The 14,908-nt window shown below is 41.2% G+C and overlaps 1 protein-coding gene and 1 long non-coding RNA gene across 8 annotated transcripts in view; one reads left to right on the top strand and one right to left on the bottom strand.

Moving 5' to 3' along the window:
* Positions 1-303: 303 nt before the first annotated feature.
* LOC132356845 (uncharacterized) lies at positions 304-1,118 on the bottom strand. Its single transcript, XR_009500125.1, has 3 exons — positions 1,067-1,118; positions 618-729; positions 304-419 (listed from the first exon to the last, which is right to left on the bottom strand). It is a non-coding gene; the product is annotated as an uncharacterized LOC132356845 (long non-coding RNA).
* A 299-nt stretch (positions 1,119-1,417) lies between these two features.
* ENOX2 (ecto-NOX disulfide-thiol exchanger 2) overlaps positions 1,418-14,908 on the top strand; it is a 262,829-nt gene continuing 249,338 nt past the window's right edge. For 3 of the 7 annotated variants that reach the window (XM_059909873.1, XM_059909872.1, XM_059909871.1), the window contains exons 1-2: positions 1,760-2,314; positions 2,922-2,981. In XM_059909873.1, the coding sequence (XP_059765856.1) occupies positions 2,122-2,314; positions 2,922-2,981 (253 nt within the window). In that variant the 5' untranslated portion in view covers positions 1,760-2,121. Of the gene's footprint in view, positions 1,593-1,759; positions 2,315-2,921; positions 2,984-14,908 lie in introns of those variants that run through there. The other 4 variants (XM_059909877.1, XM_059909875.1, XM_059909874.1 and 1 more) reach the window with 3 other exon arrangements.

Genomic DNA, 14,908 nt, shown 5'->3' with positions numbered 1-14,908 from the left:
CTTACTGGTTCTCCAAGGCTCATCATTCAAGCATTTCTTTCTCCAGAAGTGGAATGAATTCTTCCTCTTCTATGGTCCTACAGAACCCTGTATAGAACTTTTTAGAACACTTTGCACATTGTATAGTCTACCTCCCTTCTTAGATTGTGAGCTGCTTCAGAGGAAGGACTATTTTCCAATTCTGTAGCAATTGTGACTAGTCCAGGGCCTTGCACAAAGCAATTGGCTGAATAAATTATTGAATCTATTAAATCATCTTCTTCCTTCATGTCACTTGTTAAAATTTTAGGCAATTACCTTAGCAAAATGCAATTCCTCTTTCTTTCCCTTCATTCCACTTGGAGGTCAAAAAGTTGTCCTTAACAGTAAAATTGTAGTAACCCAATTGTAACGATCCATTCAGCTATAAGGATTCATCTCTAACAAAGAAAAGAAAAGTCAAAAGTCAGGAGTGAAATTAGCCCTAATAAACAACCATTTTCTTCAACTTTTTAATCACTTGAAAGTGTTTAGGTGTCCCACATATTCCTTTATCCACATCTTTAAACATACGTTTTACTAAAAAGATAGTTTTTTAAAGAAATATACAGTTATTTCTTATTATTCAAGTTGTATACCTGTTCTAAACTGCTACATTACACCAATGATCGTGGCCACTGTTCTTCATAGCATGGCTTCATTACAGTTTAAACAGGTTTCTTCTGGCTGGCTTCAATCACATTTCTATGCCTACTGTGACACCATTTCAAAGTAAAAAATATGATTCCCAATTAGAAACAAAGTATACATTTTCCAGAAACTTTAAAGTGATTCTAATGCACATGGTTCACACAGAACACACTTTGACAATTTTAAATTTTAAGCTTATCAGACAAAATTCCAAAATTCCAGTCAAAATTCTAAGCTTATCAGAGCATAAATAACACTTTTTAAAAGCCACTGAATCAAAACTCAATGAGAATTTCAAATCACGATATAAAGTGTTTGCCCCCCAAATGCAAGTAGCTTAACCAACAGTACAATCAATCTAGAACCTTCATCTGTCCCCACAAGCACAACCCCATACCCCAAGAAGGGAGATTCTCTAAGACAGCACACTCCAAACTACAACATCCAGAATACCCTCCTCGAGCCGAAACTGGGGACAATAGGAAATGCGGGAGGGGGCTGGCGGGGAAGGAATTGTGGGTATATAAAAAGAAGTGTCTTGACTCCATCTCCCACAATCCCCTGTCTTCACTTGAGCCTCTCCGCCAATGTCAATATTGGATTCCACCCTCCTCCCTCCCCCCACCAGGAAGAACAACCTCCAGAGACTTCAAACTACATTTCCCATGAGGATAAGGGCTCGGGCCTCCGGCTTCCTTGGTGACCAGTAGCCAATAGGAGACGCAGCTGCGGCCGTTGAGTGGGTGAGAGTCTAGCCTGGGCCTGGGCGCCGGGCCTAAGCCGGCAGCGCCAGGAGGGGAGTTCAGAAGACTGTCGCCCGGCATGGGGCGCCGCGAGGGCATCGCCCGCCCGGAAGCTGCCGTGCCGGCCCGATTTTCCGCAGTTCTATAAGGAGTTGAGCTTCGGTAGCCGGGGAGCTGGAGGTCAGAGAGACAGAAAGCCTGAGCGGCTGAGGCTGGGGACTGTGGGACTGAGGGGGGCCTAGGGAGGAGGGTGCTTCCGGGGCCGCGGGCCTCAGCCCTGACTCCGCCCAGCTCCGCCTCCGCGGGGGAAGGGGTGTCGGGCCCGCGAGTCGGGGTGGGCTTCTGAGCTCACCGAGCCCGTTTCCCTGGAGACTCGGGAGCGTGCCCTCTTTTCTCTTTTCCCTCAAATCTGCCCGCTGTCTTTTTCCTCCACAACGGCATCCCGTATCCGCCACCCCAGCCTTGTGCCTCCTCAGACATCTGAAGTTAGGGTTCTCCACCAGGGTCTTCCCTGGGCGGCGTCTGGACTCTCCTTACTGCTTGCAGGAGTTGGGCGATCTCTTTTTCCTCTCTTCTTTCAATTTGCACTTCAGGTTTGGGCACACACCCCTCCCAATGCACACACACCCCTTTTCCTCTGGGGCCATGGGAATTCCTTGCCACGCCCCGGGCGTGACTTTTTGTCAACTTTTCACTTTCCGCCACTTTGATGGTGAGATCCGGGTCGTCGCCATCTCTTTATAGGCCCCTCCAGCCGCTTGCCCCTTCCCTGACCAGGTCTTTGGAGCGGAAAGGGTTTCCCCTCAATTTCCAGAAGAGATGGGGAGCAGAAGAGGGAAGGAATCTCGCTTTTGAGAAATACGTGTTTAAGGTTCAGTGCAGTGTTCTGATGAAAATAAAAGGCAAGTTAGACCTGTTGTAAAAACCGAGCGCTCTAGGGCTTTCCAGCAAGCATTGATGTTGACAAATATTTAAGGGGCACACCAACTACAGAATAAAGTAGACTGCGCAAAACGAGACTGTATTATTTTATTATTACAAACGCGTGCGAAAAGTGCTTAGGGGTTAGTGGAAGGGGATACCGATTAGGTTGTGGGGGTTGATCTATGGAAAGTCAAGCCTAACCCTGGAAGTGCTGAAGGCTTGAAACTCTCATCTACCTTCCAGATCAATCCTGGTCGGCTTTGGGAAGGAGATGAATTTTAATTTGGGTTCCAAAAGAGTAAAGTGGACTTGAAATGGGCAAAGAGGAGGGAGAAACTGCTTCCTCATACTGGGGTTGGAATTGGAGAAGGGTAGATAGAAGAGGGAGCACTTGTATAACAGGTGGGCTTCCCTGACTGGAGTAAAACGTGTCAGCAGGGATAGATTGGGAAAGAAATAGTGTTGAAAAGCTTGGGATCATAGTAATAGGACACTTTAAAGCATCCACATAGTTTGGATATTATTCTGTATCATAAAATTAAGAACAAAAAATTAAGATTGGGTGATTTTTGTTTTTTATCCTAGGGGAACCTGATTTGAGATCAATTCTTGGAGAACACAAAGAAGTGTGGTGGTATGTTCCAGGTGTGAGTTTAATTTAAACCCAAGAAGAGCTTTGTCTTATAGACTGTTTTGTTTGTGGTTATTCTTAGCTACACTCTATAGTTGTTACTTTTAAAGCCTAGTGATATAAATTGATTTTCTTAAGAAATGCATTTGCTGTCCTTGTGCATCCTATTGCCTGAATTGTAGTCATTTCATTGGGCAACAATAATGATTGCTATTTATTGAGCCCATAAATGTTTTGGCGCTATCATAAGCACTTTGTCGCATTATCTTAAGAGTCTTATGAAGCAGGTACTAGTCTTCCCATTTTTCTAGAAGAGGGAACTAAAATGTCAAGAAGTTAAACAACCTACCTAAAGTCACATAGATTGTAAGGAGAGTTGAGTTGGGATTTGGGTGTACAGATTTCTGACTCCAGTGCCCATGCTCTGTCCACCATGGTTTGCTGGTCCTGCTGTTCACTTTTGTTCTTAACTTTCCATTTGTGGTAAGGAGAGATTATTGTGAGATATATTTGACCATCTTGGCAAAAACACAAATGATTCGCTTTTAGTTTCTATGTCAGTATGTGTCTGCTGTAAAGTAGCTGCCAAAAGCAAATTAGCTTAACTGTTATTGCAGCCGTAGCTAATTGTGTCTGCCAAAACTGTAGTCAGTATTACTATCTTTGAATTAGATGATTCTCTTTATAAAAACATGTCATGCCTCTAAGCTATTTGGACCTTGACGGTACTTTAGGTTTTATTTTATCTTAGACTCTAAGTGACCTTCTGGGGCACTCGGTCTCCTCCATGACCTTTGCCCCACATGAAGTGTTGGGGATGCAACAGAGCACGAGGTGTGAGCTTTCTCTAGGTCTAGTTGGGGAGATAGATGCCCATCAGTCTGAGATAATGTAACATGTAGTATAACAGAGACAGGTTCAAAGTGCTATAGGAGGATGAAGGAAGGAGTGACTAAATGTAAGGGAGAGTCAGGAAGAAGGCTTCTGTAAGGAGGTGACATGACAGATAGGTCTTGAAGGACAATGAGTTTGCCAGGCAGAGAAGAGTGGAGGGGAGGCACTTAAGATAGAGGGAGCAGTCTGTGAAAGACATGGGATTTTTATAAGAGCAAGGCGTGTCCATTCAATGTTGAGGAATTCAGCATGGTTGGGTTGCAGATTGTTTGGGGAAAGGAAGGTATAACTGTAGAAGAGGTCAGGGCTGATTTGTGAAGAACTTTGAACACAATGATAAGAAGTTTGGATGTGCTCCCATAGGCCAGTGTTTCTCAAAATGTATAGGGCATCTACCATAGTAGTTATGCTGTATTCCCACAAACATTTAAAATTTTATAAATTATATATTCTAATGTAGCTTATAAAAAATAAAACTGAATTACATCATCAAATCTAAGGTTACTTAGGAAAAGGTTTAGTGAAAATAGAAAGTAACCAGTTTTAAGTTGATTTAAAGAGGAATATTAAGTAAATAATAGTACACATGGTGTGTGAATATGGGAAAATCAGCAAGTAATACTCAAATGACTGAAACTTGGAAAATACTGGTTGTTGGCAATAAAAAAAACATTAAAATGTTTTAGATGAGGAGTGCCATGATCAGATTTTCACTTTAGGATGCACTGGAAGGGGATGATACCAGTTAGGAGGCTGGTACTCTGCTCCAGAGAGAGTTGGTGAGGACCCGTGGGAGCAACATATGAGAGGAGGGAACAGAGTCGAGAGACATTTAGGGGGTAGAATTTGTAGGACTTGGTAGACTTTTTTTTTAAACATCTTTATTGGAGTATAATTGCTTTACAATGGTGTGTTAGTCTCTGCTGTATAACAACGTGAATTAGCTATACATATACATATATTCCCATAGCTCCCCCCTCTTGCGTCTCTCTTCCATCCTCTCTATCCCACCGCTCTAGGTGGTCACAAAGCACCGAGCTGATCTCCCTGTGCTATGCGGCTGCTTCCCACTAGCTATCTATTTTACGTTTGGTCATGTATATATGTCCATGCCACTCTCTCACTTCGTCCCAGCTCACCCTTGCCCCTCTGCGTGTCCTCAAGTCCATTCTCTATGCCTGCGTCTTTGGACTTGGTAGACTTGAATATTATTATTTTATTAGCGTCATCTGAACTATTTTAAAAGCCTATATGCCACTTGCCTGTTATCCTTTATATGCTAAAATGAGTATATTATTGCCTAAATCAGGCTATGTACATATATCCATTAAGGTAACAGTGGAGGCTGTTGTCACGAATGGGTTTAGATTACACACCAGCATCCTCACTGCCTTACTGAGTGTCCTTGAGAGCAGTCGCACAAATATACAAGGAGTATGAGTATGATCTGTGATCCTTAGCCATCTGAGAAACTCCTTCAAGACTCAGCTCAAATATCAACACCTCTGTGAAGCCCTTTGCTGCACCTCCCCCTCCCTGTACCACACACACACATGCACGCACACAGGAAGCAATAGTAGGCTCCTGGCTCCCACAGGACCCTGTACTTACCTCTGTTCTAGCCTGTACCACACCACAGTGTGTTGGTCTGTGGATGTGCCTGTCTCTCCCCTAGACTGTGAGCTCCTTGAGAGCAGGGACCAGGTCTCCTTTATCTCCATACCCAAAGCATCCAGAATAGTACTTGGTACATGGTGACACCTAATAAATGGTGACTGGATGAAAAGAATGGATCAACATATTCACATGAATGGAATTCTGGACCTTGGTACCACAGAGTGCCAAACACTAAAACAAGATTAGCCATTTGCTACATTTGCTACTTTTGCAGAATAAAGCAGTAAATTAAAGTGACCTGGGTGTATAACTTCACTAGAGTTTTCTTTCTTTTTTTTTTTCATTTTCTCCCACTCTCCTGTGGTTGCCTTTCTTTTTTTTCCTCATCATTTATCCACCCAGCCTCCTGTTCCTTAGGCCTGCCCATTGCTTTGCTCCTCTTGACAGAGTTCACATTGCTTCTGCCCCTATATTCTGCCAAGGATCCATTGCTCCTCTCCACCCACCAAATCCAGTTGACACCATCCTTGAAATCACTCTAAAATGGGTTTCTTCCTATTTATAGACACTGCTAGTGGGACTGTAATTTGATACAGCCCTTCTGGAAAGAATTTGTCAATATGTATCAAAAATCTTAAAATCGAACATAGCTTTCAACCTTCCACTTCAACTTCTAGGGCTCTATGCTGAGAAAATAAATGTGAAGTTTCTAAAAATTTAGCTCCCAGGATGTCTAGCCCAGAATCTGTTTATAATAGCAAAAGAAAAAAGAAAAAAGGAAAGAAAAAGAAAAAAATAACATTTTATTGATAAATGTCTAATACTAGAGGTTTGAATTAAATCATTTATGGTACATGTATGGATTACTAAGTAACCATATAAATTGATATTACCAAAGAATATTTAATGATGTGGAAAGTTGTTTGTGATATATTAAGAGAAAATTCAGGTTATAAAGCTGACAGATCTCAGTTTGCATACACACATACACACATATCACACATGCACAGCCCCCCCATCTGTGTGCACATACATAGGAAAAGTCCCATAATGGTAAACACACAAAAAAATGTTAATAGAGTTTTCCTATAAATAGAAGGATTACATACGAGTTCTCTTTTTAGCCTTTTCCATATTATTTGCTAATCCTCTATAATGACATTTTTGTACATTTTTTAAAAGTTATTTAAAAATGCTTTCCCCATGTCCACCCCTATTGCCATCGTCTTAGTTTGGGGCACACTGCCCCCTCCTACCCCGCAACACACATATGACTTCTACCCGGGATTACTACTGCCTCCAGCCTGCCTCCCTTCCAATCCTTTCTCCACCAATGCTGACAGAATGAATGATGTTTCTAAATCACAAGTCTAAAGCTATCCAGCTCTATATAAAATAGTTCAAAGGCAGCCCATTGTCCTCAAGATAAAATCCAAATTTCTTAGACTGCTTTATAAAACCTTTGAAAATCAGCTCTCTGCTTTTCTTTCCAGTGTCACTTTTTCCTCCCACAATCTACTTTTTTCTTGGAGTCTTAGGCCAGTGCCTGGCACATAATAGGTGTTTAGCTAATGCTAACCAAATATCGGTGTGGATTGTATGGGTTAACTGTTGTTTGCCAGGCAATCCACCAGGGTTTCATTTCATCCTCAGAGTAAAAATGTTAAATACAAGCAATAGTTATCCCTATTTTACAGATGAGGAAAATTAATTAAATAAAAATGGGAAGAAAAGTAATCATAACAAAGAACATTTTTTTAAAGAAAAAATCAAACTCCCCTGCTATAACACAGTTTTCATTTTCCTGAGGCCCCCTGCCAGTCTTTGTCAGTGTGCATACAGACTTTGTTCATTCCCTTGGGCAAGTTATATGTGACCACAGCGTAACAAAAACTGTCCAGACCGACATGATCTCACCACGTCACAGTTCACATTGTGTTAATATACAGACATCTTTCCTTTGTGTATATAACACTTCATGCAGGAGAGACAGAAGAGCTCCAATTTCTCTGTTTTTCTTTCTGTTTTGAAATTCTATGTCTTTTGGGACGGGGATGTCAGCAGAGAGCTACGGAAAACTGTGATAGAATTGCATGTACAAGAAACAATGTGTCTCATGGGAGCCAGTGTCATTGGTTAATTTATTTTTTAAAATGTCGTGTAGATGTATTTTCCAGCAATCTGTCCCCAGGGAAGACCTTGGTTGAATTCAACGGTTAATCCTATTTACAGAATGCAGCCCATGCATGCACTGTATTCTTGCATTGTTAAGTGATCTTAGACATATGTAGTGGATTACCATGATGACGCACAATCAGGTGAATATGAGATATCTGATTGTCTCTACAAAAACGTATCGGTGTTCATATTGTCATTCAGGATCCTGCTGTGTGGTCTTTCCTTCATTTTCCTTACAGATAATACCCATTGTGCAAAAATGGATGCTCTTCAAAGGATAGAAGTCCTAAGCATGAATTGTCAGAATAAAATTATATCACCTTGTAAGGAATTCTCACTGTTAAATACTCCAGGAAAAAGAATGCATAGTTCTGTCCCATGATCAAATAAGCTGAACATAGAAATTACAGGTAGAGTTTCAGTTCATCTGATGAATTATTGTGGGCTTACTATGTGCAAAGCACTCTGCTAGGCACTGCACTAGATACTTGTAAATACCCCTTTTATATGCCTTCCAGACAGACAGACAGACAGACCGAGATATCTAGTGTACGTACAAGAATGAGTGTGAAAGAGCAAATGAAAGAAAGAAGATTTCAACAAGCAGGTCCATCATATAAATGAAAATTTACTCCGCTGAAAATTGGGATACCTGCCAGTAGGATACATAGGCAAAAATGAGCTACCAGATACCTGATAAGCAAATAATCTACTTCTCTGTTTATGAATAGTTTGAGGGAAGGAACAGTGACTTTCTGTACGTCCAGCTCTGCACAAACCTGCTGGTGATGTTGTGAGAGTTATGACTATGTCAGCTTTTCCAGGGTTTCTGTCTCTGCTGCAGAGATTTGGCAGACACCTCAGACAAATTTTATGTCTCTTAAATCTTCCTCAAGCTAGGCTTGGCTTTTAGATTTATATGTACAAAAAAAGCAAAGTGTTTACCAGTTCGACATTTTTGAAGATCAAAACAGACTCCGATTTTTAAAAAAATTCAGCATACACCTCAGTTTAGTCTCCAGAGAGGGCTAATTGCTTTTGCTATTTGTTTAAAACAGCTGAAGTGTTTACTTTCTAGAAGTGGCGACTGATCATATGTCTAAAGATTTATATGTCAGGCGTAAGTGTTGCTTCCTCTTTTTCTTGCCTGCAAAGTGTAAAGTTTTGCTAAAGTCTTCATTGTTCTTTTTTGCCTTTACTGATACATAGTTATAAAACAGTGTAGGATGAGAGGTGCTGTGAAAGATATTGGCAATCTAGGAGAAAAATAAAAGATGGTTTTTATTAGCTCCTCCCTGCCCCCTTTTTTGGCTCTCAGTTTTTCAATGGTCCCTTAAGCACAATAATGATAGGTGAGAATAGGAACTGGAGAGCTTTCCGTGACTACTCATTAACAAGGCTTGTCCAAATGTATCTGCAGGCAGAATACAAATACAAGTCTGGCTGTAATTCAGAAGAGTTGAAACACCGTGTAGAGAATGTTACATAAACAACATTGCTTCAGTGGTGAAAGGTGAATGATAACTTGGGGGAAATCCGCAGTAAGGGCCCTTCTCATCCACTCCAGCTGCGCTTCTTTTTAGCCAGCAACAACTGCCAGTAAGAGCTTCCTGGGGTAGAAAGTGTCCCACAGTAAGGCCCCATAATACGTCCTCCTACCAAATCTTCTTCAGTCAAGTCCTCGGACACACTTCATTAGGATTACTTTGGTCACATAATATTCTAATTTTCACCTTTCAAGAGATGCTCAGTTTGAATTCAAGGAGCACTTGATATTCAAGCTCATTTATTCAATACACATTTAAGCACATATACAGGACCAGGCCTTATGCCAAGTGCTAGGAATACAGTGATGAATTAGAAGTAGTCCCTGCCTGCCCTTAAGGAGCTCACAGTCAAGTTGGGAAGATAGACACCCAAACCAATAATTATATTACAATGGCAAAGGTGCTCAGAGAAAGAGCTATGTTATAAGGTGCCCTGGGAACATGATGGAGGAAATTATTGCTAGGGGTGGGCTACTTACAGACCAGAGTCTAACTATGCTAAATCACAAAGGATGAGTGGGCATTGCCTGGAATCTCGGTGGACAAAGAGGTGGTGGGAAAGAATTCCAGAAAGAGGGAGCACGAACACATGCGAAACAGTTACATATAAAAATGGATAGTTCAGAAAACGGTGAGATACTGTGTATGAACCACTGGGAGTATAGAAGAGGGGACAGGATAAGGATCTGGAAAGGTATCTTGTGGAAGGAAGTCTGCTTGTTAAGGAGCTTGACCTTTATCCTCTAGGCAGGGATGAGCCAGCACAGGGTTTAAACCGGGAGTAACATGATTGGATTGGAGGATGGGCTTTATGGGGAAAAAACTGGAGACATAGAAAGTCCACCTTTTGATTTGGCAGTCTGAGAGGCCTTCCCTAATCACTTGCCGCTATTCAGGAATGCCATCTCCACTAAGTTTTTGTTCAACATACAAAGATCACTTCGAATAATTGTTTCCTTCTACACACAGCACATAGCTTCCTGCACTCCTTCACATGTTGGTTAGCTGAATATTCATTTTTTCCAACTCAAATCAGTGATCCCAGTAGTAATTGGGGTTTGATAATCATGAAGGAAAATCAGAGTTTCAAAGCATAGCTGCTAGTTTGAAAAACTGTATGAGGCTTATTTATTGCTTACTGAGTCAGTGGGGCTGAGGTGAGTGATGGTCAACTCCCTTGGGGACTGAGGGTGGGAAAGGGACAGAGGCTGAAGAGATGGCTGTTTAAAAAATGGTCAGCATCCAGAATGTTGGAACCCCCTAATGGCCACATCCAGATAAGGGAAATAGATACAAGGACCAGAAGTACATGAATATAAAACAGATGCTTGTTGAAGGTAACTGTGCCCAAATTGTTCTATGTAGCCAATCGGTTTTGGAGCATATTCTTTCTCTGACTCAGATACTATAAATGGCTTCCCATTATCCATAGGATGAAGTCCAAACTCTTTAGCCTGGCATTCAATACTTTCCGCAGTCTGGCTCCAACCTACCTTTCCAATCTTCATACTTCTGTCTTACAGAACTTATCTGGCCAGCCAGTTACCCTTTCAGACACTGCTTTGGCATTCCCTCATCTACACTGTGAGCCCTCTCAGGGCAGTGACTGTGTTTTTAAGCTCTTTGAATCTGCCACAGTGTCTAGCACAGTGTCTTTCATACAGTAGGCACCCAAGTATATGTATGGGTTGATTATTGTCCCCCACCCCATTCTTTCCAATTTCTCTACTACTATGGACCTAATATCCTCTCTACTAAAAATGGCAACTGAGGCACTAGGTGAAAGGGGTCAGTTTTCAATAAACTAACTTTTAACTTTTTATTTTGAAACGATTGTAAATATAGAAAAGTTAAAAGAATCATATAAGGACTCTCATATACCATTCACTCAGATTCACCAATTTTTAACATTTTGCCCTATTTGATTTATGCTTCTCCATATAAATATGGTTATTTTGTTCTGAAACATTTGAAGTTGAAAAAGCTGTACCCCTTACCTACCCCTCTTCTTTTTCCCTCGACCTTTTATGATGAAAAAAATTAAATATACAGAAAAGTTGAAAGAATTGTACAGTGAACACCCATATACCCATCATTTAGAGTCTATAGTTAACACTTTATTTGCTTTATCACCTATCCATCCATCTATCCATCTTTTTCTGCATTTCAAATCAAGTTGCCAACAACTGTATAATTCTTTCTAAATTCTTCAGTATGCGTATCATTAACTAGATGAACAAACTATTTTGTGCTCTGAAATCAACCAAATCATCCAATTATACTTGCATTTACTGTGTTGCCAAAACTCTGGTCTACCTGTGGATCTTAGATCTGTTTGGCCATGGGACACGTCTCTTTGATTAACTTTTGGATGTCCCTCCACTTCACCTAGTGCAGTGCCAGACACACATTCCATAAACACCACTTGATGCTGATGAGCAGAGACAGAGCTAGAGCCAGGGGGAGAATCACAATAAAACTAGAATACACTGAGGGAGGAGAGGAGTATATGCGAAGAGGGCCATGAGTGAATGAAATAGAAGCTGGAACTTGAAGAATGGGGGAAAGATGGGGGCCTTAGACCACCTGGTACTTCCAGCAGTACTTCTATCTGCCACTTTCCAACCCTCTCTTTAGAAGGATAGATTCCAGGAAACTAGGGACAATTGCTGCTCAGCAGAGCACATGACAAGTCTCCTTGCTACTACTTAGGCACCACCAATTAGTATAATCATGTTGCTTCATGAATATGCTAATCTACTGCAAGATGCAGCTTAGTTTTAGAGGGTATGGATGGGCCACTGAAAACCTCTTTCAAACTAAATCTGTGCTACAGGCCAAAGAGCACTTGAGTTAAATGAATCCTAGTTTCCTTTCTCTTTATAACCTTTTCTTTCTTGCTCTGTTGCTTATGAATACAAGTATAGCTCTAATATGCATTTATTGAATAATTATTTTGTGCCAAGCACTGTGCTAGTTGCTATCACATCATTAACACTTCCCAACAGCCCAATGAGTAAGTACTACTTCTTTCTCCATTTGCCAGGTAAGAAAACTTGAGACTCAGCATGGTTAAGTACCTTGTCCATAAGCTAGAATTCAAGAAACTCAGGTCTGTCTGACTCCAGAGCCCAGTGGTCTTAACCACATTGTTGGATGAAATTTTTTAGAAAGTCGTCTATCTAGCATAAATGCAAGGAGATTTACTTTCACTGTATTGACTCAGCAGGTGATTATTCACTAAGCAAGTGCAATTGAATCACTGAATTAAGAAGGAATTCAGTCATTCAGACTTTTTTTTTTAAAGGGATTTTCAATTTTACTCATTTTTTTTAAATTAATTAATTTATTTTTGGCTGTGTTGGGTCTTCGTTTCTGTGCGAGGGCTTTCTCTAGTTGTGGCAAGCGGGGACCACTCTTCATCGCGGTGCGCGGGCCTCTCACTATCGCGGCCTCTCTTGTTGCGGAGCACGGGCTCCAGACGCGCAGGCTCAGCAGTTGTGGCTCACAGGCCCAGTTGCTCCGCGGCATGTGGGATCTTCCCAGACCAGGGCTCGAACCCGTGTCCCCTGCATTGGCAGGCAGATTCTCAACCACTGCGCCACCAGGAAAGCCCAGTCATTCAGACTTTAATCATTAGAATGTTGGTATAGTAATGGATTCAAATTGCTTGAGTTCATATCCCAGATCTATCACTTACCAGTAGAGTGACTGCAAGCAAGTCACTTAACATCAGTAAGCCTCAGTTTCCTTGCCTATAAAATTAGGATGATAATACCTACCATATAGCTGTGTTGTGAGGACTAATTTAAAAAATAATATAAAGTATCATGCCATGTTTTGCATGCAATAGGTGCTCAGCATAATTTAGATCACTTTCTTCCTTCTTCCTGTTTGGGACCAGACCACTCACCTGTAGCTTTCATTTGAGGAAAACAAACTGCTCCTGAAACATTTTTTGAAGAGAAACATTCTGAAAAGGAATATTAGCCTGACTATTCCCAAGGCACATTTGCCCAATGAGCAAAGACAGTTGCCCAACTCTTATGTGAAGCATATTTCAAAAAAGCTAGAAACATGAATCCTTAGGAGAATTGGGGTGGCCCATCTCTCTGCTTCTGAAGATTAGGGCCAAATTGTGACATCCTCTATTTTGTCACTATTGTAAATTTCACAATTGGCATAGAGTATTAGACCTGGGATATTGGTAATCCCAGCCCAGACATTTCAAAGTAAGCAAGCCGAGTCTAAAAGAGTATAAATGACTTGACCAAGGTCAAACAGTGAAAAAAATAGGAGAATTCAGTTTTCCCTACTCCTGATTTATTGCCATTCTGTGGTTCATTGTGGGCTGTCAGTCAGGTGAAACCAAGTCTTGATGTGTGCTCTTTGAACTGATTGGACTCTCAGGGTTTGATACAAGTTTGATTGATTCAGAAAACATGAAGCTTTGGTCCAGTTCAAATCGATTCACTAGTTGTTGTTGCTTTCAAACTGTTAACAATTCTGTTTTGTTTGGGGTTTAGAAAATTAGTGTTGTTTCTCTCAGTTTAGGTTCATGGTTTGGTTCAAGTTCATGGTTATTTGAAATCTTCCACTGGGATTTTTGTTTTTGACAAAAATACTCAGAATCCAAGGAAGTTAACAACAGGAATTCATTTGAAAAGATCCGTCAGGCTTGGCGACAGCTGCTGAGAAGTTCAGGTGGATTAGGGAACCACTAGTGCTTACATTCTAGAGATTGAAATGATGGAAACATTGCAGTGGTTTTTGGTGTATATGTTTGTGTGTTTGCTTTTATCAGGATTCTCTGATGCTTTAATTTCCATTCTTGCTAATCTGGGTTGAAACTGATGCTTTCCACTCCACTTTATTGCCTTTTGGTACATGCTGTCAGTCATGTTCTGGATATGATCCTCATCTTTTGACGGTGGGGAAAGAAGCTAACAAAAAATCGTCTTTCCTGTCCTTCTCCCTTTACTTTGAATGGCTTTTCTGAGGAACTTGGGGAATATGGATTTCAGCTTAAATGTGTGGAGGAGTTCAGTTGCAATGCCCAAAGGCAGAGCAGCCTGATTCTGAAATAGAGCCTTTGTTCCTTTCTTACCAGTGTGTTTTTAGAAGTCTCAGGCCAGTTTCCTTTGCCGAACCTGAAATTGGGCTGACACCTTTATTAGTGGCCAGCCATGCCACCGGTGAGGCTGTGGTGGAGGGTTGCAGTGATGAGGCCCCTAGAGAACTGTGTCCCACCTGCCTGGCTTTCCACATGCCAAAGGAAAGTGAGTTCTCGTGCTAGGTCTATCAGTGCTTTTTCAAGCTCTTGACTGTTTACCTAAGCAGTTGGAAGGCTAGGATTGCAGCTGTGGTAGTAAATGGGCCATTCCCAGTACCTCAGAAGGCAAGCACTTTCTAAGAGGTGAGGTTTTGGATGATTCCAGGAAGTGTTTTTCTGCTTAGAAAAAAAAAAAAAAAGCTCTCACTTCAGATTCTTTCACTCTCTTTCCCTCCCCTCTCTTCTCCTCTACTCCTTTCCCCGCCCTTTCCTCCTCTTCCCCCTTTAATGGCTCACTTACTATTAGCTACCTCACCTAACTCTTTGTGATTCATATTATCCATTTTACCCATTGATTTAGTATAGATTTTGGATACATATTTTACTGGAATTTTCAGCATTGGCAATGACATTCAAGGGGGCAATTAGAAAA

Source organism: Balaenoptera ricei, chromosome X (assembly GCF_028023285.1).
Source record: "Balaenoptera ricei isolate mBalRic1 chromosome X, mBalRic1.hap2, whole genome shotgun sequence".
NCBI classification, from domain to species: domain Eukaryota; kingdom Metazoa; phylum Chordata; class Mammalia; order Artiodactyla; family Balaenopteridae; genus Balaenoptera; species Balaenoptera ricei.
This window is presented reverse-complemented; position numbering and strand designations above follow the sequence as displayed.